Below are 24,536 nucleotides of genomic sequence, written 5' to 3' on the forward strand. Positions count from 1 at the left end.
CATGCCCCCTCTCTCAGGAAGGAGAACGTTAGCACACCTACCCTCCCGTTCACAGCTGTGAGGTACGCGGCACAGGAATGGGTCTAGGGACAAACCTGTTTCTGTTCACTGCTGAGGTGCACCCGGGACTGGTCGCCCAATACCCCCCTCCCCCCATCCAACACACCCGTGTTTTTTAGGTTCTAGACATAAGTTTGTAAGATGCTGGGAGTTCACCTAGAATAGAATAACTGAAAGGCCACAGGCCTCAAAACCAGGTCATAGGGTTTGCTTCACCTTGCTGGGTCAGGGCTGGGAATTAAAGTCGCTTGGCGGCCAGGGGGAGAGCTGAGGCCGGGTTAAGAAGAGGGCCCTGCAAATCCGAGACCTGTCTGTAAGGCTGGGCCTGTGCTGTGCGAGCTCGGTGGAGAGAACAACCACTTGAGACCGGGGAGAGGAAACCGAATGGTGCAGTGACAGTGGCTCTGGCCTTCAGGCCATAGACGGTCACTTCCTGGCTCCCTGGTCTTGGGCAAGTTATTTACATCCTCTATTTTTTTAATATTTTTTTATTATGTTAGTCACCATACAGTACATCCCCGGTTTTTGATGTAAAGTTCGATGATTCATTAGTTGCATATAACACCCAGTGCACCATGCAATACGTGCTCTCCCCACCACCCATCACCAGCCTCTAAACCTACATTTCCCTCCAGTAAAAACAGCAAAAACTATTTAATCAAAGTATTAAAAGAGAAAATGAACAGTCCTGGCACAGTGAAAGCTCAATAAATGTTAGCTTTTATTTAATAACAGTAGCTGCTATTTACTGAATACTTACTATAGGCCAGAAATACTAATCCTAGCTCTGTCTGGAGTCCAAGACATGTTTTGTTGTTACTATAACTTCTGGCCATTTGAAGCCTGGGACAGGTGAACAGAAATGTGCAGAGGGTATAGAGATGGAGGAAAGGTTATTAGTACAGGCCTAGGACTATGAAACCATGAGACATTAGTACAGTTGATCCTTGAACAACACAGGTTTGAACTGTGCAGGTCCAGTTATACATGGATTTTTTAGAGTACAGTACTGTACATGTATTTTCTCTGTCATGATTTTCTTAATAACATTTTCTTTTCTCGAGCTTACTTTATTGTAAGGATACAGTATATAATACATATACAAAATATGTGTTAATTGACTCTTAGTAAGGCTTCTAGTCAACAGTAGTCTATTAGAAACTTAAGTTGTTGGGGAATCAAAAGGTATACAAGGATTTTCAACTGCTTGGAGGTCAGCACTCCTAAGCCCTGCATTGTTGGAGGGTCAACTCTTATAAGATTAAATCTAAAGAAGGAGAATGAGGGGCACCTGAGTGGTTCAGTTAATTAAGAAACGGACTCGATTTCAGCTCAGGCCATGATCTCAGGGTTGTGAGATCAAGCCCCACATCAGGCTCCCCACTAGTGTGGAGCCTGTGTAAGATTTTTCTCTCTCCTCCCTCTGCCCCTCCCCGCCTCCAAAAAAAAAAAAAAGAAGAAGAAGAAGAAGAAAGAGAATGAGTATGAATGCCAAACTAAGGAATAAGTTTGAAGGAATTTTGTCTTCATTTAATCCGGAGAAGAGAAGATTTCACACAATAAAATGTCTGAAAAGACTTGTTAGTTGTCATGGTTCCAAAAAAGGAAACTTTTAAAAATGACTAAAAGCTTTGGGGAAACAGATTTTGACCTGATACACACACACGCGCACCCCAAAAATGGATTTCTCATTAAAAACAAATACTTCAGGGGCGCCTGTGGCACATCGGTTAAGCGCCTGCCTTCGGCTCAGGGCATGATCCCAGCGTTATGGGATCGAGCCCCACATCAGGCTCTTCAGCTATGAACCTGCTTCTTCCTCTCCCACTCCCCCTGCTTGTGTTCCCTCTCTCGCTGGCTGTCTCTATCTCTGTCAAATAAATAAATAAAATCTTTAAAAAAAAAACAAATACTTCAAACCCACTATGAGCAACATGCTATGCTACATCTGTCAGGACTGCAGACATGATCAATGTGGAATCTTTACTAGCAGCGTATAAACTTACCTATTTTATCCCGATCTTGTTATGGCTACATTGATTTATTTTCATCTGGAAAGTTAAGTCAGGATGGGTGACAGCAAGAGGGCCACAAAGAAAGGAAAAAATTTAAATAGAGTAATTTGATTACATGACTGCTGGATAACCGCATTATGAATGAGATACCTTCCTTATATGTAATATTGGAGAGAAGACCCTCCTTATCTCCCAGTCATACTATTTTGTAAACAACATCTTAAATGTGTCTCCCACAAAAATTTTTGAATGAATTTATTGGATGACCAAGACTATGAAAAATTTATTCTCCCTTTGTTTTATAAAGTACATTATTTTACTAATAAATCAGGCACCACCACCCCTACAAAACATTTGTAGTGCTGGAAATTATTAGGCTTATTCTTTTAAATACTTCAGAACATTAAATATTCAACCTAATAGATGATAATAACTAGAAAGGGTTCCACTTTGTATACCATCAGTTCTTTGAATTCTCAAAAAAGAATTAGACTAATAAAAATTTGTAGATTTTGTAGGGCTCAAAAATTTGGTGTGGTTTGGGAAACAGGGAGTTAAAAATGTTTCGGAAGTTAACTTGGTATAAGAGTATGAAAAGCCTCTGTTGCTCTACTTCTAAGGAAATGCTCTCCTTTTTTTCTAATAAAGCTTTCCGCAGAAGACAAACTCTGTACACAATAAACAAGGTAAGTATAAGACAAAATTGCTGTAATTCATTAACTCTCAAAAAAGTTATTCATTTTGACATGTAAAGGAAACTTTATTTAAGAATGTTAAATGTGCTTCAAAGTGCTGATCTGTTAAAATTCCATAAAACAAGCTTCGAAATGCAAGTCATTTGTGCCAGCTACGAGTAAAGAACCAAGGCAGCATTTCCAGAGAGACTAGGGCAAAGGACAGAAGAAACCACAATCAGCAGAAAAGAAACAAAACATAATCAAGTGTTAATAATTCACCATAGTTACAATTCTTAAAACCAAAGTAAACAATACAACTATCATTTGTTTACATTTAGGCTTGTTTTCAGCATCTCTGCACTGTTTTCCGTGTACATTGATGTGGATAGAAAATCAAAGACTACAGAGGCTTTTTCTTAGGTTAGAATTGTAATTTTAATGTGTAAATTTGAATTTCATTATTTTGCTTTCTCTATCTCTGCATTATAATCTGTTAAAGGAAGAACATAGGGATTAGTTCATTGAATATTATGAAACATTCACATTTTATATTCTCCAACATGTGTTTCATTTGTATGCTTGTTTGTTTCCTGAGCACACTGTAGTAAGTTTATGTGAATTCCAAAAGAGCAAAATTAGAACTTTGGGAAAGTCCAAAAATAACAGGAAGCACCGTTCTGTAAAAAAACACTGGGCTTAGAATCAGAAAACTTGGGTCCCAGGCCCAATTTTCTCCTGGTACCTGAAGGATTTTTCCTTTAGCACTGCAATGGGAATGTCAATACTAACCCACCCTATCTTAGAAAGTGAATATATGAATAAACTGAGATAACATGTGGGAAATTTAATTATAAATGAAACTTCTCTGTGGTGGTAATGAATTTCTTGTTGTACCCCTATCAAACAATCTGGCATTACTAGTACATAGTATTTCCAGTACTTGAACATATTTGACTTTCTGGATGATTGAGCATGAAATCAAATCTGATTTGGTTCAGAGTCATTTTTCCAAAGGGATGTGATCATCTTAGTATTCTGGATAGTTTCCCCTAATAAAACCCCCTATTGAGTAACACATTCCAATGAAGAGTCTGTGCTGCCAGGAAGTTAGACTGTGTATTATAATGAACTCTTAATTTGGTTAGCATTTATAGCATGCCCCAAGACATTTTCAAGCGTTACAAAAACTTGAAAATTACCCCCAGTTGCTTTACCTTAGTATTAAGGCAAAAAGTGAGGATGATTCCTAAAGAAATTGACAGAATTATCAAAAACTTCCTCAGAAGGAAATTAAAGCATATTTCAAAGTAGCTTTCTGAGTCCAAGGGATCATTTATTTGGTTCTTGTGTCTCTGACCATGAAAAAGTTACTGAAAGAAACAATGCTGGTTTACATCGGAAACAAGGGATGTACTGTACTGTATGGTGACTAACATAATATAATAAAAGATCATTAAAAAAAAAAAAAAAAGAAACAATGCTGGTTCCACAGGAGGTCTCTTAGGATCTATCTGTCTTTGGCTGTTTTTGGAGGTGAGATTCAAATGTTCTCCAATGATGAAAATGATCTGAACTCATTTCAGAGAAGAAATGTTTTCGAGTGTGAGTGGAAACATAAATATCAAGTAGTAGCATGGATATTATGTGCCACTTCTTTATTTTTATGTATTTTTTAAATTTTTTATATTTTTGAGGATTAGAAAAGTATAAACTATTTTTACTATTAACGGTAGTAGTGGAAGCACCAGTAGGTCATGTTGTAGCTGAAAGGAGAACAGAATTTTTGTATTAGTATGAGATACTAATTTATTATTGCATTTAGATCTACTGACCATGTGAGGGAGTAAGAAGTTAAACAGCTGTATCTAGTTCATCTCTGCATATTTTAATCCAAATATGGTAAAGGGCAGGGCTACAGAAGGGAGTGTCCATATAATAAGGAGGGCTCAGAACTTGTAACAGAATATTAGGTTATACTCCACTCAAGTGAACTCTGCACTTCGCACTTTGGTTAAAGTCTCATTTAAATTTAAATTTCTAAACTTTTCTTAAGAAATTTAGTTTTACTTGATCTCCTCTTTTCTGAATTGCAGAAATCAGATAAAACTACTTGATAAAAATGACTTCTTGTCATGTTATTGAAGATCCTATAAAAAAGGTTGCTATCTTTGGAGGAACTCATGGGAATGAGTTAACAGGAGTATTTCTAGTTAAGCACTGGCTGGAGAATGGCACTGAGATTCAGAGAACAGGGCTGGAAGTAAAACCATTTATTACCAATCCAAGAGCAGTGAAGAAGCGTACCAGATATATTGACTGTGACCTGAATCGAGTTTTTGACCCTGAAAATCTTGGGTAAGACTACATTTTGTGTCGTATGCATGGGTGCACGTACAGGTACGTGTGTGGAAAGTGGTCTGTGTGAGAGAGCACGTATGTGTGGCACATGATATGCAAATCCACACGTATAATCGCTGTTGTGAATAAGATCACTTTCACTTTAATCTTACCCTGCTATGACTTTCTCAGTTACCTAAACTGGGTAGTCACACGCTCTCTTACAAACTTTTTAAAGCATCAGACTATTCTTACCTGATTTTAAATGCATTCTGTATAGACTGAGACAATAAAGAACAATGGTTTTTATATTTGAACCCTATCTTTAAAGAAGCAGATTGACTGGTCTTGTAATTTATCAGTGTGTGGCCCCTACGCGTGCATACATCTTTGTTGGCTTTTTAGGTGGTTCGCTACTGTGTCTTCGCAACTGTGTTTATGGTAGCACATGAAGCTCTGTCCAAGAAAATTGTCGTGTTTCAATTAATATTTGTTTAACGAAAAATGTGAATAAACTCCCATCATCAGAAAAAATCAGGCCATCCTGTGAAATGAGGAGTAGATATACTAGCTTCAGTGGTGGATCACTGAGAGATAAAGACACGTCACTTGCATGTTCTGAATTTAAATTGCAACCGGTTTATAATATATTGCACACAATTTATGCAATAGTAACACTCTAGGCATTAATTATAACACATAATATAAATAATATTAGTTATTTTGCCTTTGTTTACGTCTTGGTAGCTCCTAGTGTACATATATAGGCCTCTTAGTATTTGCTTTTTACCACTTCCTTTTATTTACCTAAAAATATTTTTAAACACCTGTTGTTCATGGGGCACTGTGCCAGGTACCGTGGGAGTACAAAGCTATGTACAACATGGTTTCTGCCCACAACAAGTTGGAAGACTACAAAGATAGAAGACACACAAAGGAACAACTAACACAGCACTGATTTTTGTACTCGTTTTCTAATAAAGACTAACTCCAGTTTACAGTTTCTTAAATTTAATCTCACAGCCGATCAAAAGATGGTTACTACTTTTAATACAAATATGTCTCACTTTATGAAATGGATGTTTTCTAGGGAAAATTATAATTAGTTATGTTTTGTGAATCAAATTATGTTTTTACTAGCATACATTTTAATTTCAGGAATGCTTTGTCTTCACGACTGAGCTTAGGTTAATACAATTAAGGTTTATCTAGTCACCTGAAATAGCTTTTAACTAACTCTTACATTACAAAAATTTGTTGAAGAATAACTCTTTTAGTCAGCATGTTAACTTCTCAAATAACTCTGAAATGGACTGGGATGAGTCTTCTAATTATGACCACTCAATAGTATGCATTTTCAATGAGAGCAGGTTTTAAATTAAATTGATTTTCTAGTTCTTATACTTTAACACTCTTCAGAGGCTAGACAGTTCTCTGTCAGGGTGGTTATGAAACTCATAAGATAGATAAGTTAATTATTTTCTCCAGTCTTCCCTCTCCCAAATCTGTTCCTTTTCCTGTATTCACCCTCTCAGTGATGTCACCAATACCCACCAAATCCCCTATGGAAATCAACTTAGAATCTTCCCTGTTCCTCACGCCCCATGTCTAGTAAGTCACTAAATCTTCCCATTTATTCAAGTATTGAATATTTTGCAAATCCAGTCTTCCTCTGCATTTTCACTTCCTTAGTTTATTTCTTCTGTGGACAGTTAGAGTAGCCTCCTAAAGAATCTCTGATCTAGCCCTATGCCAGTCCTTCCTGCCATTGACTCTCTGTAGCAGCCATAGGGATCATCCTAACAGGCAAATCTTATCATGTGTGTCCCCAGCTGAAAATTCTTCAAAAATCTCCTCTCCAGCATAGAGTTAAGTAACTTAGTATTGCTGCTGTGCCTTTTAGGATCGTGCCCCTGCCTATTGTTTCAGCTTCATCCCTTGGGACTCCTCCTATGAGACCTGGAACCCAGGCATGAAAACATGAAGGGTCCATTGTCTTTTAAGATTCCAGTTCTTGGCTCTGAGCAACTGGGTGGCTAATGATGCCATTTATTCACATGAGGGAGAATTAGAAGCAAATCAGGGGTAGAAGAAACTTGTAGAGTTGTTTCATGAATCAACTTTTAACAGGCATATCTGGGTGGCTCAGTTGGGTGGCTGACTCTTGATTTCGGCTTAGGTCATGATCTCAGCATTCTGGAATCAAGCCCCATGTTGTGCTCCATGCTCAGCGGGGAGTCTGCTTGAGATTCTCTCTTTCCCTCTCCCTCTGCCCCTCCCTCCCCTCTAAAATAAACAATAAATCTTAAAAAAATAAAATACTTATCTATCCATTAGGAACTATGTTTGGTTGCATATAATAAAAACCTGAAAACAGTGGCTTAAATAAATGTTTTCATTTTCACAAATAAGTGCAGATATTATTTCACAAATAAGTTGGTAGTCCAGGGCTGGTTGCAGTGGTTCAATAATATCATTAGTGTTACAGGTCTCTTCTATCTTCCCACTGCACCATACTTAGTATGCAGCTTTTGTCCTCATAGTTTTGCTGTATGGTCAAAAATGGCCACTCAACTTCTTGACTGCATTTCAGGCAGGAATTACCCAGGTTCAAACTGTAGGTCCCTTGAAAATACTAACAAAAATAGTTGGGGAACAGAAATAGATGGAATTATAGAGAAGTGGTTGAATTAAACCATTGTTTAATGAGGAAAAATAAACTTAAATCATCATCATGTACAGTAAGATAAAAAATGTATCCTTAAGAGTAAGTAAGGGGAGATAGAGACTCATTTGAGAATTCAATAAAAACTTATCCTAGAAAAAATATATATGCATATACCTGCAAAATTTTGCATTGTCTTAGAATTTACAGACTGTAAAGTTTGCCCTGGATCACTAGTGGTTCCCTGATCTCAATTAGAATCTAATTGATCTAATCTAATTAGAGAACATGATCACCTAAGTTTGACTATTTTTGTGCACTAGAAAATTAGCTAGAGGACAAAAAATGTATGTGTGTGTTTGATAGTCTAGCCCCATAAAATAGCTTGGTGCACATAACTTTTAAAAAATTATTGATTAAATGAATGAATAAAGTTTTTTCAACACTGAAGTCAAATGGTAAGTTCTGTTTGAAATGTCCTTTCAGGGATCAGCCACATAAAGGAACTGTTGCTTGTGAGCATGCCAATGCACCATTACATAAAATCAAACAGAGGAAGAAAAGGAATTTTTTTATTTATAAAGTTTTCAAATAAGTTTCCACTTCCCTTACAGATTTTTCATATTAAAGGTTTGGCAACTGGTTCCTTATACACTGTGTTCTTATTATATATTTATGTTATCTTAACCACAGATGTTAATCTTTTTCTTTCTGCTAATAATAGCAAAAAAATGTCAAAGGATTTGCCATATGAAGTGACAAGGGCTCAAGAAATAAATCATTTATTTGGCCCAAAAGACAATGAAGATTCCTATGACATTATTTTTGACCTTCACAACACTACTTCTAACATGGGATGCACTCTTATTCTTGAAGATTCCAGGAATGACTTTTTAATTCAGATGTTTCATTATATTAAGGTAATGTTAATGTTACTAATTTATAAGTTAGCATAGTTCCTGTACTTATACAATTATACAATTATATGTGTAAGAGAACCAGAAAAGGGGTCAGGAGATGAGGGAGTGTCCAAGAGAGATGAGGGAGTGGGAAGGGCACCAGAATAGAGGCAGTGTTGACAGGCAGGAGAAAAGGTGAGGAAATGAGTAAAATAATAAATACAGTGAATAAAATAATGAGACAGTTGTGGATACTTGTGTCTGTAAGATTATAAATCTCTTATCCAGACAGCCACCAAATCATAGGCTATTTGGTAAAATTAATGCCAACATTTAAAATGGTGTGGTTGAAGTAGCTGAATTCTAGTTTTAGGAAGCTCAAGAAATAGTCATTTAATGTTGAGTAAAGGCCAGTGATAGAAAGAGTGGCCCCTTTTAGTTCTGCCTTTGTCTGCATTTGATTCAGATGCCCCAACACACATCTGTTCTTCCAGTACTTGATAAAACTAATCATTTTAGGGCTCAGAAATTTACAAGACGAAAAATTCAGCAATCCAATGCCTATAGCTAGAGAAAAATTGCTAGAAAATAACAACCAAGCAAAACCACAAATAATAAACTATATCTTTATTTCTGTGTAGTGGATACTCTTCCTTCCAGAGGGCTCATATGATCTAATGAAAAGAGTTTGACCCATGTAGCCAGGAGAGCCCAGGTTTATAATCCTTGCTTTCTCACTCACTTACCTTGGACAAAATACCCCACTCCCCAAACCGTGCTTTCCTTGTTGTATAAAATTGGCATAATAGCAACACTTACCCATATGGCTGTTAAAAGCCTTAAATGAGATAAAATATTTAAAGCATTTAGCCTAGCATATAGTAAAGAATACTTGTTATTTTTGTTTCCCTTGTGTTTTTGAAAATAACTAGATAGTAGTTCTGGTGGGAGATCATAATGCAGCAATTCTTTGTTGCTCATTGAAGGGAGAGACGAATGTTCTGGTTGCCAGGCATCGAAGCAGCATGGCTGACATTGTCATCAAAACCTGGAGGCAGTATATACAATGGAATATTACTCAGCCATCAGAAAGAACAATTACAGAACATTGCAGCAACATACACAGGACTGGAGGAGATTATGCTAAGTGAAATAAGTCAAGCAGAGAAAGACAGTTATCATATGGTTTCACTCATTTATGGAACATGAGAAATAGGAAGATCGGTAGGAGAAGGAAGGGAAGAATGAAGGGGGGTAAACAGAAGGGGGAATGAAGCATGAGAGACTGTGGACTCTGGCAAACAAACTGAGGGCTTCAGAGGGGAGGGGCGTGGGGGATTGGGATAGGCTGGTGATGGGTATTAAGGACGGCACATATTGCATGGAGCACTGGGTGTTATATGCAAGTAATGAATCATGGGACAGTACATCAAGAACTGGGGATGTACTGTATGGTGACTACTATAACAAAATAAATATTATTAAAAAATGAAAAAAAAACCTGGAGGCATATCTTGAATTCTCATTCAAATAAGTGGAGGTGGGGGAAGTCACCTAACATTGCACAGACCTGGACTGTGGGGTGGAAACAGAATTCTTTATGTGACCAACACGAAGCTAAATAGTAACTGTAACCAGTGGTGAAAACAAAAATAACCAAATCTATCCAGAAGGAAAGATTATTTCATGTTCTTTGATCATGGTCCCCGAGAATTGTTTAATGTATCTTCTACCCAGAAAGCTATGCAGAATTCCATTTTATGTGTAATTCATTGGTGTGTTTTCGAAGCTGGAATAATAACGCTGAATCTTAGAGTATTTCATAAAGCTGTCTTACTAATCTTAGCTGATGTAGTAAAACATACTGAAGGCGTTATTGACTCTCTAGTGGCAAAGAGAACAAAGCATGTGGTCTTTGCATAATAAGAGAGATGTTTTAAATTCTTTTCAGATTTCTTTGGCTCCAGTACCCTGCTATGTTTATCTTATTGAACATCCTTCCCTCAAATATGCAACCGCGCGTTCTATAGCCAGGTATCCTGTTGGTAAGTCATATTTTCCGTTGTCACACTGCACAAAATATGTCCTAGGTGAAACTCTGAGAAAATTAATTTTTGAAGAATATTTATAGCTACCTTGCTCATCATTATGGCTTATAACTGTCAATTAAGAAGCAAACTAACTCCAGGCAGGCTCTAATTATATCAAATTCCCTCAGTTTCATTGAGCAGCTTTCTGCATACCAGGAGAGAAACAGTGAGCTGAGGGAACTTAAATCTTTTATAATGAGCAGTAAACATGCCTACCTTTTGTGCCTAGAAAGAGATATCTCCATCTTCCAAGACCGCCACTGTACAAACATTCTTGAAAAATAATCTGGAGCCAAGGCAGTCAGTGTCTGCTGGTTTTATGCAGAAACATAAAAGACCCATGAAAAATCTCTCAACGTTCCTCTTAGCACCTGCTTTGCATTCATGTCTCCCATAAACTGTTTGCTATCCATTCACTTGTTTGCCCTGAATGTTACTAGGCTGTGAATTCACCTTTTAGCAACTTCCAACATGGAGGCTTGCACACTCAGACACTGTCTCTTTTTTCTATATTCCACTTTCTTCCTGAGTGACCTACTAACTAATTGTTTGCAGATATACTATAATCATTAAAATTGCTATCACAACTTAAAATCCTTTTTTGTTAGATCTCAGATGGTTTTAACCAAGAGCAATTTAATTTAAAAACAGGTTGTCAAACAATATAAGCAAATTTAAAGTTATCTTGGTTATTCAGTTGTTGATAATTTGGTGCAAAATCAGAGATCTCTTGGGGCAAGCTAAATATCCAAGTATCGGTAATTATTTGAAACAAACCAAATGCTTAACAATAACAGATAGAGATCCTATTTCTCTGGAACACCAAATAAATCAAAAGATTTCCACACTTTGAAAAAGCGATCTTGGTCTATGATGTTTGTGAGACAATGCTGCTCTTAGCTAGAACAAATATCTATCGATATGTTTGGCCCTAAAAAATAGAGCCAAATATTTCAAACATTTCAATTTGAGAGAGCATCGAGATCATCATAAATAATTAGAAATATTGTATGTTCTCCTTGCAACTTTGCTATTTGGAACATTTTTATACCATCCACTCACTGAGGGGGAAAAACACTTAAGATCGGAGAGAAACTATCTCCAACTCAACATTTTATTTTATTTTTTAAAATACTTTATTTGGGGAGGGTGCAGAGAGAGCATGAGCAAGGGGAGGGACAGAAGGAGAGGGAGAAGCAGACTCCCTGCTCAGCAGGGAGCCCGATGCGGGGCTTCATCCCAGGATCCTGGGATCATGACCTGAGCTGAAGGCAGCCCCTTAACTGACTGAGCCACCCAGGTGCCCCTCAACATTTTATAATACACCTATAACTGTTGCCCCATAGGAATTTGCTTTAGCTTCTACTAGCTTCCACAAGGACCACCTTTGCATTCAATTGCTAAGGCAGCTGAAATGGCAGGATCATTCTAGATAAACTTTATTCCAGAAAGAAGCAGTTTGCTGCAGCCTTATGATCTTTCCTACAATCGTCTTCATTTTCTGTCTCTGTTTCTCTGTCTCTTGTCTCTGTCTCTCACATGTGCATGGGCATGCACACACACACACACACACACACACACACACACGCAGGAGAGGAACTAGACAGAATTTTCTACTAACTGTCCCAGATCAACCATGGCCTCATTCGAGACTCAGAAGATTTAATTTTATGACCATTACTTCTTCAGCTCCACTCAAGACTATGCCGTGGCCATTTTCTACAAATTTAAACATTCTTCTCTGACACAGGATCTTGTGTCAAGGTTAATTGCTGGTTTAGAAAATAAGGCCACCCTATTATCTTTCACTCACAATCGAAAGGGAAAAAAATCCTTCAATAACTGACTCTTCTGGGTCAAACACCCACCCCTAGCCATCATAGCTGCTCTCCACATTGGACTGCCCACACTACACCTTCCATCTCTCCCCAAAACAAGAATATGTAGAATATATTTTTGGCTGCAAGAAACTCAAATGGCTTAAGCAATAAGATAAATTTATTACTTTACATAACAGCTCAATAGCATCATGAGGGGTTGGGTTCTTCTTGTCTTTCTAGTCTACCATCTTCAGCAGTCCTATGACCACAAGATGTCCACTGTAACTTTAAGCATCATATGCCAACAAGACAATATCTAGTGGGTGAAAGAGAATTCTCAGGAACTCTCCTGCAGACCTTCAGTGGTTACAACCACTCGGTCAGAGCTGAGTCACATATCCATTCTTAACTCAATCACTAGAGTAATAGGGGTACTCTGGTGACTTATATTATTCCACATTTACACGTGAGCTGGAGAAAAGTTCCCTTACCTGGAAGATTGCATACCCAACCTAAATCAGGACTCTGTTAGCAAGGAGGAAGGCGGAATGGCTTTTGGATGGGCAGCCAGCAGTGTCTTCCACAACACACATGTAGACATATCCTTTAACATGTTTTCACATGTCTGTACAAATTATACACAAGATGCTTACCTCAGCCATACTTAAATATATGTCCAAACGTGTATACAAGAAAGCTAAGCACAACAAATAAAAAACATAGATCAAATACAGAAAGATTTTGTGAATCAAGAAATAAGAGAAGTGGGTGAAAATAGAACCGGCGCTAAGGAATGTACATGAACGCATATGAATCGGCTGGAAGAGAATGGATGATATTATACTTGGTAAATGGTTTAAAAGTGGAGGAGGTAAGGACTGGAGGGATAACTGTATGGGAGGCTGGAACAGGAGGTAAGTGACGAGATACTTGGTTTAGAGAGTATTTTGTAGGTGATAGGGTGGTTGGCACTGGTGTGAAAAGAAATAAATGCAAATTTATTCTAAGGAAAATAAAACTATCGCACCATCATGTCAGGATGGGTTGTTATGTTAAAGGCGAGAACGTTGCTCTAGGGTCACATAGATTGTCATGTTGACCTACATCCATGGCTCTAGATTTCTATGACTTAAATGGATAACTTTCCTCCTGTCAAAACTAAATATTAGGTCTATGACAGTTTCCCTTTATGGCCACCTATTATTTTGTCAATATAAATTTGTCTACTCTGTTTACTATATTATGATATTTAAATATTTTGACAATATTGAAGGAAACTTAAAGAAAAATGACCCCAAGATTTTACTACTCTAATATAGCTCTTTGATACTTTTCCATGTTTTCTCCCAGTCTTGATTCATTATGCTTATAACAGGTACATGAAAATGTTCTGCTTTTATTTTTTGCCTAACATTGTCTCAAATATTTTCCATGATGCTACATGGTCTACCTTTTTAGTAATTTTAATTATGGGATTATAGATCTTTATACATTAAAATACTCAATTCTATAATATATTATAATACTTGTTGTACAAATGTGACTATTTCCCCTTTTGTACCAAGGTATAGAAGTTGGTCCCCAGCCTCAAGGGGTTCTGAGAGCTGATATTTTGGATCAAATGAGAAAAATGATTAAACATGCTCTTGATTTTATACATAATTTCAATGAAGGTAAGTAGAAGGTAGGAATTGTTTCCTTAGTGTGTGTGTGTGTGTGTGTGTGTGTGTGTGTGTGTGTAAATAAATCAGAAAAGGGAGCTGAAATGAGCACGCATAGTGACTTAACCACTAAACCCTGAAATAGCAATTGTCAAATTTGCCATGCTCATGATAGTAGATGCTTTTTAAAAATGTTACTCACTTCCGCCATTCTTCAATGACCAGAGTAGACACATTTAAGAAAAGCAGCTACCAAATAAAGCTCCCCAAATAAAAGCCTCATTTTCTAATCTCCAGTTTAAGAAGCAAAGAAATACTAAGAAATACAAATGTCCAGTAAACATATGAAAAAATATCCAATATTACAAGTAATTGGAGAAATGCAAATTAAAATGAGAAACCATTTTCTCCCATTAGAGTGAAAAAATATTAAAATCTGATAATATTAACTGTTGGTAAGGGTAATGAAAAGAGGATGCTGTCATCCCTGCTGGTGTAAATTGGTAAGGACACTTCAGAGATAATTTTTACGGTATCTACTTTTTAAAATGTGCAAATCCTATGAACCAGCATTTCCATATCTCAAAGAAACACAAACACATGCACATCCAATGTGACCTATGCAAGGGTGGGTATCAGCATCATTAGTAACAGCAAAACAATAGAAATGACCTGAATATCGATCCATTGGTGAACAATTAAATAAAACTAATGTGGAAAGATCTTCAAAATATATTGTTAATTATAGAAAACAAGCTACAAACCAAAACATGCAGGTGACTAACATAACATAATAAAAAAATATTATAAAAAAATGCAGTATGCAAATTTGCTTCAGACTTATATAATAATAATAGTAATAAATACATGCTAGAATACATCTACATATATATCTTAATACACAGGCAAATTTCTAGAGGAAAACACACCAAACTGATAACAGTGATTACTGGGGAGGGCAAGAAAAAACAGGTTAATTTTGTTTTAATTGTTTTCAAGGTAAATGATGTATTCATGTATTATTTGTGTAATTAAAAAATAATTAAATGGGGCTGGTGGTGGGGTGATATATGGAACTCTACGCTATGCTCATTTATTTGGTAAACCTAAAACTGCAGCAGAAAAAAGTGTATTAATGACTAAAATACTAAAAGATATATTTATTTTTTTCTTTCAAAACAATATTTTATTTTTAAAATTTAAGTTCAATTAGCCAACATATAGTACATCATTAGTTTTTGATGTAGTGTTCACTGATTGATTAGTTGTGTAATGCTCATCACTTCACGTGCCCTCCTTAATGCCCATCACCCTGTTACCCTCTCCCCCCAACTCTCTCCCTTCTGCAACCCTAGGTTTGTTTCCTGGAGGAGTTAGGAGTCTCTCATGGTTTGTCTCCCTCTCTGATTTCCTTTAAAATTTCAAAATAAGATATAATTAAAATCAGAGACCTGAAACTAATACAACACTGTATATTAACTATCCTGGAATTAAAATTTTAAAAACTTAATAAAATCTTTAAAACTTTAAAAAATTCCTTAAAAAAAGAAAGAGGAAAGAATCCTATGTAAATAATTATTCCAGAGGCTGAATTGAAATTGCTGTGGAGTGGGTCATTATAGTGAAAAGCTGGAGAATAGTTCAATGTCATGGGACATATCATTCCTTAATATCAGATTGTGCACCCTACTGAAATCACAGGAATTTCTTTTGTGCTTGGGAATCCTTTGACTCCAAAGTCGTAAAGACTGAAAAATCAGGTTTTTACCGCCTTTGTCTGAGGATAGGGTCTATAGCATCGAATGGTCCTGGTGTTGGGAAGATCACACTAATTCACAAGAAACCCTTCAAATAGTAAGTGTGGGACTATAGTGCATGAAGAAATGACATGCCCAGCTAGAAGGCCACAAACCCGAGTGGAGAAGCGTGGTTTCCAAATCAGAGTCCACAGAGCCCTCCCCAGGGGTGGGGATCTCCTAGCTGTCCAGTAGCTCCGGGACAGTTCCAGGACAGGAGCTCCAGAGCAGTTCTTCTCTTTTATTGCTCTTCCGTGTAGCATTTCACTTAAGCAAAGGATTCTGCAATTCAAAAATGTTAAACCACTATTAATTTTGACTTTTTAGTTTGGTGGATTTTTAACTAACATGGAAAGAGCAGCATTATCCAAAGAATGCTGACAAAGAGATAACCACCTAGAGAAAAATCTCTAGAAATGTACAGAAGAGCTCCATCCTTGACTCTGTGCTACTCACAATTATTAGTAAGTCAGGTAAAGATATATGTGACATGCTTATATATAAATGAAAGGTGGCAGGAAGCTCGCAGGAGAATATTCGGGGTCAGAAGGTGGATCCAAAGAGTCCTCACAATCTTTAACAATTGTCTGAAGTAAATGGTGTAAGTTAAATACATTTCAGGTACAAACTTTGCTTTTATGTTTAAAAAAAAAACCCCAGGACAAGGGAGATGGTGTTCTCTCTTCTGTATTGAATAAACACCACTTGGGGAGCTGTGAATAAATTCTGAGTCTGTATTTCAGGAGGAGCGTCTATGAGGTAGAGATTAGCCAAAGAGAAAATTGAGAATGCTAGAAAGTTTGAAAACCAAAATAAGAATAATCCCTACTTGACTTATTTCACTTAGCATTATCTCCTCCAGTGCCGTCCATGTTGCAGCAAATGTTGAGAACTCGTTCTTTCTGATAGCTGAGTAATATTCCATTGTATATATGGACCACAGCTTCTTAATCCAGTCATCTGTTGAAGGGCATCTCGGCTCCTTCCACGATTAAGAAAGGGGGGTAATCAGAAGGGGGAGTGAAGCATGGGAGACTACGAACTCTGAGAAACAAACTGAGGTCCTCAGAGGGGAGGGGGTGGGGGAATGGGATAGACCGGTGATGGGTAGTAAGGACGGCACGTACTGCATGGAGCACTGGGTGTTATACACAACTAATGAATCATCGAGCCTTACATCAGAAACCAGGGATGTACTGTATGGTGACTAACATAATATAATAAAAAATCATTAAAAAAAAAAGAATAATCCCTAAGACATACATAGAACTTCAGTTTACAGAGTACCTTCACATTTAACCTCATGAATGTGACCACATATGAGTAGTGAATAAGAATATTTAGACTGGCAAAAGAAGACTTTATATTAGAGTTTTAAAAGTGCTATATTGGGAAGCAATTAGACATGTTTTCTGTGACTCTGAGGGCAGAATAGAATCAGTGGGATAAAGTTACCTGCAGACATAAATTTCTAATTAACAATGCTGACCACCAGTGGAATGGACCACACTTTGTGATGCTGTTCGAACCAGAGTAAGATGACCACTTGGCTGGAAAGAAACAGAGAATAATCAAACACGGGTGAAGTTAGGCATTTGAGGCTCCTTCAGACTCTTAGATTCGAAGTAGCAAAAACATGCTTCTTTATACTCAACCACTTTTTCCTTTCCTCTCAGTGGACCTTCTGATTTAAAGAGATGACACCTGATAAGTTTACATCTTCACCTGGAAGGTGGGGTAGATTGTAAAAATGGCCACAAATTCTTCCCTTCCCTGTGTCCATGTTTTTACAATGTAATGTTTTAGATCCTTCTACCGAGAAATGGAGTCTATTTCCCTGCATTCTTAATCTGGCTTGGCCATATGATGTGTTTTGTGTCACAGAAAAAAATTGAAAAGGACTTGCATTCTGGGGCTTGCTCTCTTGCTCCCCTTGGGAACCCTGTACTGCCAGTAGGTGGATCAGCCTAGCCTCGCTTGCTGAATAATGGGAGTTATGAGGCAGAGAACTCAGATACCCTAGCTCCAGCCGACAGCCTGTCAAATGTCAGACATGAGAGTAAAACCATCTTAGATCATCCAGCCCCCAGCCGACCTGCCAGCTCACCACAAATGCATGAACAAGCCAGTCAGAAATCAGCAAGCCAGCCTAAACCAGACGAACTGCCGAAACAACCCATAGAATCATGAGCTAAGTGGAAGGTCTTTGTATGACACCACTGAGTTCTGGGGTAGTGTGTTTGTTAAGCAGCAAAAGCTAGCTGATAGAGAAGTGATCACAGTAAATCCACATTCCAACCCTGGCTGCACTGTCTGCTCTAAAGACAAAAGATTTTCCTTTGAGTTGCAAGCGTAGCATACTACGGGCCCTGTCTTGAATGAAAGATCATCCTGTTTATTCAGAGTTGCCTGGTGTACATGTAAACTACTTCTTTTCCAAGTTTCTGGGCATTGGGCTGTTTAATGATGCTGCATCTTTGGAAGTAGGACCCTACTGTTGGCAGGAAGCCTGTGTCCCTAGGTCTCACAATACTTCCTTAAGAGAAGGGGCACAATGCTGAAGTCATCTAACCTGCCGGAAGTCCTCCTGAGGTCATGCAACCATAGAATGTCAGAGCTGGAAGGGCCCTCCAACATAAGGTAATTCAGCATCTTCATTTGACAGGTGAAGAAACTGAGCCTCACGTAGTTAAAGCATCGTGATCCAGATCACACAGCTAGGTTAAAGCCTGGGTGTCCTGACTCCCATCCTAGCCTCTTTTTCTCCTACACTGGCTTCCCAAGTTCTGTTTTCTACTTCAATCCACTGGTGTCTTTGTGGACAATGTACCAATAGGAGTCGTTTGAGAACTTCTTTTGGCCAAACGTTGTTCATGAATACCCGTCACCAAAATGGGATGTTCTCCGTGTAACTGCCTTCATTTTTTGGTGGTGGTGGTTCTTCCCTTAGAGTGTCAACTTCCTTTTTTTTCAAGAGGTATTTTTAGTCACCAAATATACATATTGTTTTCACCATAGGAAAAGAATTTCCTCCCTGTGCTATTGAAGTCTATAAAATAATGGAAAAAGTTGATTATCCCCGGAATGAAAATGGAGATATTGCTGCTATTATCCACCCTAATCTGCAGGTAACATTTGCTGTTTCTTTAAAATATTTAAAATAAAGATGCCCCACCTTCAAATAGTACTTTACAGTTTATAAACCATTTTACATACATTAGCTCATTTGTGTTCTCAAAACACTGCAGTGTAGCTAGGGTATTCAAACCTTCACTCAGTAAGCATTTTTTGAGTAGATCCCGTGCTGCCTCTGGGGATACAGTGAACATTGTCCATACTTTTGTGGTATTTACAGTGCAGATATACTAAACTCTAAACTATGGTTTAGAAATCAAGACAACCAGATACTATAACCGAATAATGAAGTAGGGAGGGAGGCATCAGGCAAGGCCTCTCGGGGAAGGTGAAATTCCTGCCCAAGTGCAATGGGCAGGAATTATTGTATCTATTTTAACATAAGAAAACTGAGGTTCACACAGGCTTCCAGGTATGGAGTGAATAAGTCACGGGGTCATAGGCACAGCATAGGGAATTAGTGATACTGTAATAGCATTGTACCGTGACAGATTGTTGCTACTCTTGGGGTGAGCATAGTATAAGGTATAAACTATCCTGTACACCTGAAACTAGGGTAATATTGTGTATCCGCTACATTCAAAAAAATTTTTTTAAAGAAAACAGAGGCTCAGAAGCTAGATCTTTCCCATAGTCCTATAGCTATCAGTGGCTGATCCAGAACTAGTGTTCTTTGCAGTTGACCACATTACTGCGACCTGCCTGTGATCAGCACTGAATGAGTCAGAGCAAAACACTCAGAACCTCTTTCTCTGCAACGTTTTCTGCCACCATTCCTCACTCTCCTCAGAACCCTGGTATCTGCTCCTTGTCTGGTTTGATCAGTTATGGCATAGTTAAGGGAGAAGAAAAGGCTCTTGGGAGAGTTTAAATCTGGGAAAGCCGACGGTAGAAAAAAGGAGGAGCAAAGATTCCAAAAAGCTAAAACATCCATTCTCATCGTGAGTACCCTACTCACCCTCAGACATCAGAGATGGAAGAGACCTGGTGGATTATCTAGGCTTTCAGCTCTGGCTACACATTGCCTAGAGAGCCTTTGAAAAATAATGATGCCAGGATCCCACTCAGATAATCTGATCTTATTGGCCTGGGTAATCAAGGTGGAGAATGACTGATCCAGTTCAGACTCCTATTTAATGACCCTAATAATAGTCATCCAGACTCACAACTTTAAAAACTAGCCTGCCCAAAAATACAGAGAAGTGGAACAAATCGTGCTTGGTGCCTTCGTGGGACCCAGGTGGAAACCAGAAGAAGGAGCCTTAGGCAGTGATTTAAAGGAAAGAAAGATAAAGATTGAAGGAGAGAGAGAAAGTCCTACAGGTAACAAAAATAACAAGTATAGGAACAGAGGCCAAGATGTTGATGTCCTAACTGGCTACACCACAAGATTTTTTAAAGATTCATATTCTTCAGGGATCCTTGAAGAGAACAAAAGTCATCCTGGGGAGGCTGAGAAGTGAGGCAGAGATCAGTAACAAACAAGGTTAGTGGTAGGTCTTGAAGGATAGTATTGATCTGATGGCTCAGTATTCTGCAAGGAATGAGTGATTCATCAGTTTTTGCAATAAATATATTTGAATGACTACCAAGCCTATTCTGGGCCCTGAGATTCAAGATAGACAAAGTCCGTCATGGAGCTTCCATACTAATCAGGGGAGAACAGTCCATGAATAAGTAAACAATACATAAACCAGATCATTTCAAATGGTAATGAGTACTATCAAAGAAATAAACAGAATAATAGAGACTAACAGAGGGTTCCTGTTAGATGGGATGGTCTGAAAGAGCCATCTGGGAGATGATGCCATTGAAGCTGGATCCTGGGCCACGAGAAGTCAACCACGTGGAAAACAAGTCCAGAGGCTCCGAGGCTGGAACAAACTTAGAGTGTCTGAGGAACAGCAAGACCAGTGTCAATGGAGAGTAGGGTGTGAACAGAGAGGACAGTAGACCCTGGAGCTAGAGACGCAGTCTGGGTTTTATTCTAAGAGTGATGGTCCTTAATCAGGGATGTCCACTGGAGTGACCTAGAGGATGGGCCCCTGAAAGCCTGGAGCCTATTACAGAAAAAAAAAAAAGAAGAAGAAGAAGAAGAAGCACCAACGCAGTGCTTCTCAAACTTAGGCCACTGGAGGAGCTTTTAAAAAATCTTGATTCCCAGGTCCCATCCCCAGAGATTCTGATTTAATTCATCAAGGTGGACACAGGAAATCAGGTTCACCAGGTGATTTTCACGTGGCTCAGGTTTGGGTAGCCCTGCACGACCTTGGCACGTCTGCAGGTGCGGCAAAGAGGCTCCATCACTTGTTCCAGAGGCACATCTCTGGCTAAAAATCACTGCTCCAGAGCAGTAGTTTACAACACACTGTCCTACAGAATCACCTGGGTCTTTGAAAAACAAAACCAACCAAGAGTGAACTATGAACAGGGAAGCGAGGGAGGTGTGCGATGGAATCCTGCACCTTCGTTCCATATTCTGTGCTTACCTGACTCTATACTATGCATATCCGAACTCATGGAACTATGCATAAAAATGAATAAATTTTATGTAAGTTTTGAAATAAATGTTTAAAATTAATGGTACCTGAGCCCCACCCTTGAGATTCTGATTTCAGGAATCTGCGGTGCAGCCAGCCCTCTACTCGTCTATATTTTTTAAACATCCCAGGTGATTATAATGTGCAGTCATGGTTGAGAAAATTGCCGTAATGCAGTGCTTCCCAAACTTTAATGTTGTGCATATGAATCTCTGGGGATTTGTTAACCTGAAGATTTCAATGTAGCAAGTTTGCAGTGGGTGATGAAATTGTGCTTTTCTAATGAACTCCCAGGTGCTGCTGGGAATTGTTAGAAATGCAGAATTGTGGGCCCTGCCCCAGACCCATAGAATCCAAATCTGCATTTTAACAAAATCCTGCAAACATATCAAAGTTTGTGAAGAACTGGTTTAGGGTTCCTGTAGTGTGACAGCATTGGGGTTTGATGGCTCAGAGGTCCAGATCCCTGATGTGGGACATTTCAGGTAACTCAGTTGTTACCATGGAATACACTCACCTTTTCTTAGACTTGCCCCAGCCCACTCCCACCTTCCTTCCCCGAGCCCCATCTGAATAGAATCCCTTTGCAGGCAGGCACAATGGTACTCATTTTCACAGCCCCAGCAGTATAATGTCCAGCACACTGAAGGCTCTTAATGGATATTTCCTAAATTTTAACAGGTAGAATATACACTTAGGGAGACATGCATTTAGTTTTGCCCTTTCATACTCTAAATCTTGTTGGCAACATTGAGGACAAACTTGGTATTGTAGCAGACTCTAATTACATGTATCAGTTATAAAAATTAGATGGGTACTCTTAAACCTGCTGCCCAAAGTAATGGCTCAGCCTCAGTTTAGTGAGATCACTCATGTGCCTCCCAACACATCTCTCGGGTATCTCCTTTTTTATACAATGCTATGATTTGTTAGTTTCTAGAGCCTGGCTTAAAACTTTAAAAGCAGGGAAAAAACCCAAACGTAACTTATGTATTTTGTTTCCTGAGAGGATCAAGACTGGAAACCACTGCACCCTGGAGATCCTGTGTTTTTAACTCTTGATGGACAGATTATTCCACTGGGGGGAGACGGTACTGTATACCCAGTGTTTGTAAATGAGGCCGCATATTACGAAAAGAGAGAAGCTTTCGCAAAGACAACCAAACTCACACTCAATGCAAAAAGTATTCGCTCCTCTGTACATTAGGAATCACTTCTAGCTCACCTGTTGTACAGTATCTCTACTAGTTTGTAAGCTCTTGAAGGGCAGGATTGTGCCTTATTCCACTTCATACTCACAGCACCTAGTCCAGTGCCTTGCACACAGTGGGCATTGAGGCAAATTTTCTGAATGAATGATTAAATTAATGAGTATCTTTGAAAGTATCAAATTGGGTAGGTAGCTTATTCAAAGAGGTGCATGTCTTATTTCTGTATAGCTCCTTATATATTCTACTTTGACAGTTTAAGATTCTGAATAAAAGAGCTTTTAAATTCAAATTTCAAAATTGAAATGGATACTATCTAAAAAAGTTAACTTGAGCATAGAATTAAATGTGTTTTCAAGTAATGTATAAATGCTACTAGAAACTAATGATGCAGACTTGCTATTTTTAGATTTTTTACATTTGAGTTAATGATAATATATTAAGTATCCCATCTGGAAACTTTACCAATAGTTGTGATACCCATAAGAGATTTTTAATTGCTCTTTTGAAGATGAAATGTGAACAAGAAATGAGGGCTGATTAGAAAGGTGACATTAAGAATAAATCAAGAAACTGAATGGACCTTTGTCCACAGACAGACAGTAACCCTGTGTGTTACTCTGCTCTGACATGGTCACTTGTTCTGCACTGACCTCTGAGAGCAGAGAGGCTCCTCCAGACATCTCACATGCCCCTTGGGAAGCTAACATTCCTTCCCAACTTGGGAAAATCCAGAAGAGGCATATTCCTTCCAACTATCGCTTCTCATTTTGAAGGAATGCACTTTGCCCTTGTTCCCAGCCAACACGTGAGGAAGTCTTTGGGCTCCTGCAGCATAGGTGATAAAGACAGAAATAGCAGGAGGCAGTGGACACTAGTGGAGATGCGACCAAACTCATGTCTCTGGTTCACAAATGCATTCTTTCAAGAAAGCACCCATGACCAAAATGCCCAAATACCTCCCGTCTCATGATTCTTCTCAAAGATCTCCCTCTCCCTCCTGTCCCTGCAGGAACCTCCCCTGCCTCCTCTCTTAGGCTCCAGCGGCCAAGTAAAGAGAGTTTTTATCGTATGATTTGGACCCCAAGGAACCCATGTTTATGGTTTCAGGTGTATATCAAAATCATTCTAACATTTTCTGAAACAAAGATATGTGTAAATATCTCATTCTTCCAAAGCAAACCCATTAAGCCAATCTCATTTTCATATTCAGTGTTTTATAAATCCCAACTAAACTGTTCCTAAAATTTTCAGCACCAATATTTTTGTACTTTCCCAAAATGATTTTTGTTGGAATAAACTTTCTTCCTTCTGAATTCTGAAGTAAAAGTTCAGTTTATCAATGAGTTTTCATACATAACAAGTTTTACCAACCTTCCTTCTCCCACTGTGAAAATTCCTTCACGTTTTATGTCTGAGTCCAATTTTTCTGGGTCAGTTTTTTCCAGATGTAAATGTTAGCAAGAATACTTTTACTCTTCCATCAAATTTTAGTGACCTATAAAATTTACAGTGTAAATGTAAAGTCTTATTTCTCCTGACTCAATATTTACAGAATTTAGAGTTTCTAATTAAATGTGATTTTTTAAAAATCTAGAGCATATTGCTGTTTGACTTTAGCCCCTTTCAGTTT

General features: G+C 38.3%; 1 protein-coding gene across 1 annotated transcript; it reads left to right on the plus strand.

Annotated features, from left to right (window-relative positions):
- The first annotated feature begins 4,694 nt into the window (after positions 1-4,694).
- On the plus strand, positions 4,695-24,219 carry ASPA (aspartoacylase). Its single transcript, XM_026517885.4, has 6 exons — positions 4,695-5,107; positions 8,479-8,674; positions 10,605-10,698; positions 14,129-14,236; positions 19,039-19,148; positions 22,705-24,219. Exons 1-6 carry the CDS (start codon positions 4,872-4,874, stop codon positions 22,900-22,902), a joined length of 942 nt encoding a protein of 313 aa, XP_026373670.1. The 5' UTR covers positions 4,695-4,871; the 3' UTR covers positions 22,903-24,219.
- Positions 24,220-24,536: the final 317 nt, after the last annotated feature.

This window comes from Ursus arctos, unplaced genomic scaffold (genome assembly GCF_023065955.2).
Source record: "Ursus arctos isolate Adak ecotype North America unplaced genomic scaffold, UrsArc2.0 scaffold_24, whole genome shotgun sequence".
In the NCBI taxonomy this organism is placed as follows: domain Eukaryota; kingdom Metazoa; phylum Chordata; class Mammalia; order Carnivora; family Ursidae; genus Ursus; species Ursus arctos.